This window comes from Ailuropoda melanoleuca, chromosome 8 (assembly GCF_002007445.2).
Source record: "Ailuropoda melanoleuca isolate Jingjing chromosome 8, ASM200744v2, whole genome shotgun sequence".
In the NCBI taxonomy this organism is placed as follows: Eukaryota; Metazoa; Chordata; class Mammalia; order Carnivora; family Ursidae; genus Ailuropoda; species Ailuropoda melanoleuca.
The window spans coordinates 59,015,008-59,022,925 of record NC_048225.1 but is presented as its reverse complement, the minus strand read 5'-3'; the positions used below and the strand labels follow the sequence as shown (position 1 = coordinate 59,022,925).

General features: G+C 51.9%; 1 protein-coding gene across 1 annotated transcript; it reads left to right on the top strand.

Moving 5' to 3' along the window:
- The first annotated feature begins 480 nt into the window (after positions 1-480).
- TPP1 (tripeptidyl peptidase 1) lies at positions 481-7,518 on the top strand. The gene is made up of 13 exons (XM_002924969.4): positions 481-671; positions 771-842; positions 1,121-1,260; positions 2,408-2,558; positions 2,767-2,894; positions 3,047-3,225; positions 3,404-3,602; positions 3,750-3,938; positions 4,170-4,239; positions 4,659-4,779; positions 4,863-5,021; positions 5,193-5,318; positions 5,487-7,518. Exons 1-13 carry the CDS (start codon positions 496-498, stop codon positions 5,625-5,627), a joined length of 1,851 nt encoding a protein of 616 aa, XP_002925015.4. The 5' UTR covers positions 481-495; the 3' UTR covers positions 5,628-7,518.
- Positions 7,519-7,918: the final 400 nt, after the last annotated feature.

Here is a 7,918-nt window from a genome sequence, read left to right as displayed (position 1 = left end):
AGCCTGAGGCTGACTGTCACATCTCTGCAGTTGGCCTTTCCCACTCACAAGGGCTGGAAGGCAGACAGCAGCGGCCTCCTTGCGGCAGTGACCTAGAGAGGGATTGGCTGGGTGAGGAAGGATCTTGGGGATGACCAGCTCTAGGCCTGAGGACCCGCATGTAATAAGAGCTCACGTCTCTTGAGCCTTTGCCACACCAGGCTTTCTGCTGAGCAGTGTGCCTGCTTTATCTCTGTAAACGTTCACCGCAATCCTACGAGGCAGAGCCTTTTAAATAGAGCAGCTTCCGTATTACAAATGAAACCTAGGCTCTGAGAGGTTGGGTGGCTTTCCTGATACCACACAGCTGAGGAGGAACCCTGGTCTGTGTGTCTATGTGCCCCAGAGCCCCTTTCTGAAGTGGTGCCCTGCAAACCTTGGTGAGTGCCAGCTGGACTCTGGCAGCAGGGGGGAGCCCTGGACGAACCCAGTGCCGGTGGGGCCACAGAGGAAGGAATGGATGGCAGCCCCACCCACCTCCACCCATTTGAAGGAGGAGCCAGCACGGCTAGAGTTTCCAAGCAGCCGCGTGGTGGTAGTGGTGGTGTGGTGGCAGTGGTGGAATATAAGGCTCATGTGACCTGTCACATGACAGGAGATCTCCAGAAAGGCAGAATGAGACTCCGAACCTGGTGAGAAATTAGGGGGCCCCGGGAGGAGGGGATCATGTTGGAGGGTGGGAATACAGTGGCGGCCCAGCTCCTGCTGAAACCCGCCTGCCGCCTCTGCAGCCTCCTGGGGTTCCTTGCCCTCTTCGTCCCTGGCAAATGCAGTTACAGCCCGGAGCCTGACCAGCAGCGGATGTGAGTTGACTTAGCACAGATCGCCCCTTTCCCTATGCCCTGTCCTGTGCCCACTGGCTTGGCCCAGCCTCCCTCGCCCCCTTACCAGCTCCTGGTACCCACTCCACAGTCTTATCCCCAGGTTCCCAGGCTCAGTCCCCAATCATTAACCTCCTATGAGCCATATCTGCCTCTGGGATCCTCCCCCAGGTCTCAGCCCCTAATACTGAACCTTCTATGACTAATATTTCCCATCCCCACACTAACAAAGGCCATGTTCCTGACCTCTGACCCTGCAGGTTGCCCCCAGGCTGGGTGTCCCTGGGCCGTGTAGACTCGGAGGAAGAGCTGAGCCTCACCTTTGCCCTGAGACAGCAGAATGTGGAAAGATTGTCAGAGCTGGTGCAGGCTGTGTCGGATCCTGGCTCTCCTCGTTATGGTGCCTGTTGGGATAGGGACTGGGGCGGGAAAGTGGGATGCAGTGAAGGGACCCAGGGCTGGGCCGAGGGTGGGATGGCGCACATAACATCAGGATCGTGCTCTTGGTGCCTAGGGAGGTGGTGATATAGGGCAGTTGAATGGCAGTGGTTCTTGTTGAAGAGTTTCTGAATTTAAAAAAGTGAACTGGAAAGAAACTGTCCAAAACTCACTCAGATTCTTTCCCCCAAAACTTGCCACCTGTGTTTATCAGGCTAAAAACCTGAAAGTACAGAGCACAGGCTGTGTGGTCAAATTTGGACTCAAATTCTGACCCTACTACTTACCAAATACATGGGAAGTAGTATCCAGTCCAGATAGGTGCTCATCAACTCTAATTCCTTTCCCACCCTCAAACCCACGCCCGTGTCCTCTGTCAGTCGGACTCTAGAGCTGTCATTCCCAGTTCTGGCTCTCAAAGAGCCTTTGGAGTCATCCACTTTTTATCATTGCTTGTTTCCGCCCACTCATTTGTTTATTCTTGCACCCAGACTGCTGCCCAGTCCCGAGCAGTCCACCCCACTCCCCACCCTGCCCCCTACTCTGCTCCAGTGGTCATGCTGGGTAGTGTCCCTGCCCTGCACGAAGCCCTTTGTGGTTGGGGGGCAGTGGTACGTGTGTGAGGGGGCAGTCTCAGATTCACCCTGGAGCTGTGTACATGGCAGTGTGCAGGAAAATAGTGACTCACCATCACATTAAGCTGAAAATCAACAAGTACGAAGACTGGAACTGAATTAGATGTCACCTTATAATTGGGTCTAAAGTTTTGAAAACTTTTCCTGGAAATAATATGGAAAATTTTAATTTTTAACCTCATTTGTTTTTTATGATTATGGCAATACATGCTCTGAAGCAGCACTTTCTGGCTTTTAGAGTAAATCCATATTTCTGGCCATGGCATTCCAAGTCTCCCCAGCCTTTTCTTCCCCTGGCCTCCAAATAGAGCTTGCACCAGCACAGCCTGCCTTTTTGCTAGAAACTTCCCACCTATCCCTCAAGACCCTGTTCCAGGGTCCCTGCAAAGTCCCAGTGTCTCCTGGTTGAGGTCCAGAATGGGCAACTTGGAAAAGCAATGAATGAAGGCAAGCTCCTCTACTGAATCCCTGCAGGAAAATACCTGACCCTAGAGGATGTGGCTGAGCTGGTCCGGCCATCACCACTGACCTTCCGCACAGTCCAAAAATGGCTCTTGGCAGCTGGAGCCCGGAACTGCCACTCAGTGACCACACAGGACTTTCTGACTTGCTGGCTGAGTGTCCGGTGAGAGGGAAGGATTGCCCGTGGAGGGTACCAATCATCCCATCAGGGAGACGAGTCACCCCAATGGGAGAAAGCTGAGAGCTGGTGGGAGCTTGTGGGTGAGAGCTAACATGCAGGGAGACAAGGATGAGCAGTGATGCTCAGGTAGCCTCCTCTGCTCTGGTCTGCGCTGCTTTCTGACCTCTGTTCTCTGATCTCTGACCTCCAGACAGGCAGAACTGCTGCTCCCTGGGGCTGAGTTTCATCGCTATGTGGGGGGACCTGCAGAGATCCATGTTATAAGGTCCCCACGTCCATACCAGCTCCCGAAGGCCTTGGCCCCTCATGTGGACTTTGGTAACACCTAGTGGGGTTGGTGGGGTTTGAAGCAGGCAGAACCAGGGGCTGGAAAAGTTTAGGTGCCATGGGGGGCTTGGGGTGGGGTCAGTGGTAAAGTGGGGGTTGGAGTCCGAAAGATCTCCTCCTCAAACCTGACCCCTCCCCCACAGTGGGCGGGCTGCACCGCTTCCCCCCCACATCATCCCTGAGGCAACGTCCTGAGCCAGAGGTGTCAGGGACTGTTGGCCTGCACCTGGGGGTGACCCCAACCGTGATCCGTCAGCGATACAACTTGACAGCACAAGATGTGGGCTCTGGCACAACCAACAACAGCCAAGCCTGTGCTCAGGTGAGCCGGGCTGAGAGCTCCAGCATCCTGACACCCTACCCAAGGTGCCTCCCCAGGCTGGGGCTTCCTCTCTGACTCCTCACCTTGGTCCTCACCCCCTATCTGGAATAGTGTTCCCTGCCCTGACCTTGGGGCTGCATTCTCTGACCCATGGTACCTGATCTGATTCCTTCTGTAGTTCCTGGAGCAGTATTTCCATGACTCGGACCTGGCTGAGTTCATGCGCCTCTTTGGTGGGAACTTTGCACACCAGGCATCAGTAGCGCGTGTGGTCGGACAGCAGGGCCGGGGCCGGGCTGGGATCGAGGCCAGTCTAGATGTGGAGTACCTGATGAGTGCCGGCGCCAACATCTCCACCTGGGTCTACAGTAGTCCTGGTACTGCCAAGGGGACTGGTGGGTGGGGAGGGGGTGGTGGTGAGTGGTGATCACTGCTCCTTCAAGGGAATCCCATGAGCTAGAGGGAGGGAGCTGACAAGCTCCCAAAGGACCGCCCTTGTGCTCCTCCCTTCCCCCCAAATCCAGGCCGGCATGAGTCCCAGGAGCCCTTCCTGCAGTGGCTCCTGCTGCTCAGTAATGAGTCAGCCCTGCCTCATGTGCACACCGTGAGCTATGGAGATGACGAGGATTCCCTCAGCAGCGCCTACATCCAGCGGGTCAACACTGAGCTCATGAAGGCGGCCGCTCGGGGTCTTACCTTGCTCTTTGCCTCAGGTGACCTCCTACTCTAAACTTAGACCCAACCCAGCCCAGGAGTTATGACCCCACGGGGACTCCTGTGATCTCTGACTTAACATTCTGAACTCAATAGGGACCACTGATGTGACCTCTAAACTCTGACCTCCTGTAGTAATGACTGACTCTTGACTTTCTTTTCTGACATCTGAACCCACATATCAAGCTCTGACCAATTAATCTGAGTGCTAAACTTGGTCCTTCTCTCAGGTGACAGTGGGGCTGGGTGTTGGTCTGTCTCTGGAAGACACCAGTTCCGTCCCAGCTTCCCAGCATCCAGGTAGGCACCCCAGCCCACCACTGACCATCTACAGCTTCATGATCTGGAACCTTTGCCTTAACCCCACCAGGCGCTCCTGTAGCTGAGACCTCAGTTTAACCAGCTCTGGTTTCTGTATTCCCTTCTTCCTATAGGTCGAGGCCCCATGGCTTCTGAGTGGAATGCAGTTCCCAGTATTCCTCTTCTCAGTTCCCAGACATTTTAGTAGAAGATTTGGTGAATGTTCTGTAGACAAAAGTGTGCACTGTCACCTCAGGCCATGCCTTGAGGGCTCAAAATCTCTTAGTCTTCCCCATGTACCTTCTTCCCCACAGAGTCCAGCCCCTCTAGCAAGAGCCAGCCCACACTTACCCATCTCCTGCACATTTTGGAGGTCCCCTTGGGACCCATACAATCTGAGTGCTGTTTTCTGTTCTCAGCCCCTATGTCACCACGGTGGGAGGCACATCCTTCCAGAATCCATTCCGAGTCACAAATGAGATCGTTGACTATATCAGTGGTGGTGGCTTCAGCAATGTGTTCCCACAGCCTTCATACCAGGTATGTGTATGTGTTTGTGTGGATGGATGGGTGGGAGGCATCCTCAGTTCAGCAGACAATACTCACTCAACAACATCTTTCAGGAGGAAGCTGTAGCCCAGTTCCTGAGCTCTAGTCCCCACTTACCACCATCCAGTTATTTCAATGCCAGTGGCCGTGCCTATCCAGATGTGGCTGCACTCTCTGATGGCTACTGGGTGGTCAGCAACAGCGTGCCTATTCCATGGGTGTCTGGCACCTCGGTAAGAATCAGCCTGGCTCCAAACCCCTACCCAGGAACTATCCTCACCCTCTACTAAGACCTTGTACCCAGAACCCCTGACTCCTCAGACACCTCTGTCCTTTCAAACATCCCTCCCCCAAATCCAATCACTGTGAACCCCTGACCTCCACTTACACCCTCACTCTTGCAGGCCTCTACTCCAGTATTTGGTGGGGTCCTATCCCTGATAAATGAACATAGAATCCTCAGCGGCCGCCCCCCTCTTGGCTTTCTCAACCCAAGGCTCTACCAGCAGCGTGGAGCAGGACTCTTTGATGTGAGTATGGAAGGGAAGGGTGTGGACATTTTCATGAATATGGGGAGTGCAAAGGTGAACTTGAGGGCAGTTCTGATGGGGTCCTGAAATGTAAGTACAAGGTAAGAGGGCTTAGTCTGTTAGTACTGGTACGGACAGGCCCAGATCTGATGCCCACCTTCTCCCTAGGTAACCCATGGCTGCCATGAGTCCTGTCTGAATGAAGAGGTCCAGGGTCAGGGTTTCTGCTCTGGCCCTGGCTGGGATCCTGTGACAGGCTGGGGAACACCCAACTTCCCAGCTCTGCTGAAGACACTAATCAACCCTTGACCCTTTCCTGCCGGGAGAGTGAACCTGTCCCCTGCCCCATAGCTGGTGGCTTGGTCCCTTATTCTGCACTATTGGAAGCTCTGCTGAACCCACAACCATAGACTGCTGCAGACAGCTTACCTCCCTAACCCTGAAATGCTGTGAGCTTGACTTGACTCCCAGCCCTACCCTGCTCCATCATGCTCAGGTCTCCCTACTCCTGCCCCATGTTTCTCTACAGATGCTGTAACTAATATTGTTTGGGAGCCTCCGCCCCCCACATTTCACCCAACACCACCCCATTTCTTCTTTCTCTTTTCAACCAGGCTTTTTCAAAGAGTTGTCTGTGCTCTCTGTGTACACTATTTCACTTCATGGTTCTCTCCTCAGTTCATTGCAGTGAGACCTCTGCTCTCATCTTTTCCCTCTTTCTTCCCCTGACAATGACGACAGTGGCCGTCCTGATGCTTCATCCAGTGCACACTTCCCAATCTTCGCTTTATGGGCTCTCTGTCATTGCTGTCCACTGCTTCTCCTTCTTTCGCTTTCAGGGCTTAACTTCTCTCCTAACCATTCCGTTCCCACTTCCTCTTTCATTCCCTCTTCCTCCTTCTCTTTCTCTTCTTCCTCATTGAATGTTGGTATACTTCCTTGTTTCATCTTTACTCTTTTGCTCTTCTCAATCTACCCAGTGTTCCCTGGGACAAGTCAGTCACCTCTAGCCACAGCTGTCACCATCTCACTAAATCAGACTTTCTATCAGACAATGATTGATACCTCAAATGCAAGGTGTATGATACTCAATCCTTCATCCCCCTCCTTCCCAATTCCAGACCATTCTTTTGTGTTCCCTCTTGGTAAATGAGACTATGCTTCTTCCAAGGAAGCCAGAAGCCTAAGTGTTATCCTAGACTTCCTTTTCCTTCACCTCTGCCTCCCCATTACCACTGTCAATAAGTCCTACTGATTTCACCTCTTAAATATATCTTTATCAATCCACAAGTCCTGCCAATTCCATTTCCTAATTATACCTAGAACTCATTTACTTCTCTCCATCTCTACTGCTAGTAAATTAGCTTAGAACCATATTTTCTCTCCTCTGAATTGTAGGAGGCCCTTGCAACACATGTCCTTACTTCCTGCCTGTCCACAAAACCATTTTTCTAGAGTAAAATGCAAATCTCATCAGGTCATTTACTTAAGACCCTTCAAAGATTACTGATAAAGTTCTGGCTTTTTGCTGTGACTCACACACCTGATCCTTTCCTTGCTATTTGTTCCTGAGTAACAAATTGTTTATCCTCTCCTGTTCTCCCTCCCCTTTCCTCCACTTCCCACTTTCACTTTTGCTCAAGATATTCTGTGCCCTTAATATGACCCCTGACTCCCTTTGCCTGGTTAGTTTCCAGGATTTTTCGAAGACCCCACTCAGAAGTCTTCTCCTGTGAACCTTTGGCTCTCTGAAGCTAGTTGATTTTGGTATAGCAGAAAAAGCCTAGATTTTTTTCAAACCAAACCTGTTTCATTCTTAGTTCTGATGTAGACTAGGAGAGAGCCTTGGACAAGTACATCTCCTTGAATCTTTCCCTCCTCTGTTAAGTGGGTTATCAATACCTGCCTCTAACAATAATCAGGGAATTAAGTGGAATAAGGTTGATAGAGTGCCTGACACAAAGCAGTAGGCAGCAGGTGTTAGTTCCCTTCCTCCTTTGCACTGCATACTTTGTGTCTACCTCTAGTATTGTAACTCCAACATAGTATTGAAAATGCCAGTTTACCTCTTTGCCTCCCTTTCCAAGACTTTCGTGCCTAGAGGACTAGAATCTTGTCTATCTTAACTTTGTACTCCCAGGCCCTAGCTCAGGATTGGCAAATAGGAATTAAATAAATGTTTGTTGCGTTGAAAACCTCACCCTCACTCGTGATTTTGCATTTGTTTACTCAAGTTGAAATACCTCCCTTCCTATCTACAGCAGTACTGTTCACTGTCCTGCTGTCCTCACTTCTTTGGGCAGCTGGAGGGGAGTGGGGCTTTCCAACCCTTAAAAGGCTGAATAAGGGAACTAGAAGGAATGCAGACTGGCAGGCAACCTGGGGTCGAGGGGTGTCACAAAACAAGGTCTTTAAGCTCCAGGTTGCAAGAGCGGTTCCAGACCCACGGAAAAGTGCCCTAGACACCGACCGTTTCCATCCCAGAGCAAGGGCCTAGGATTACGGCCGGGTGGGAGGTGGCCTTTTTGGCGGCACCTCACTGGCTGGTAAACAACCAGGAGGCGCGAGACGCGAGAGACAGCAAACATGGCGTGGGAGGG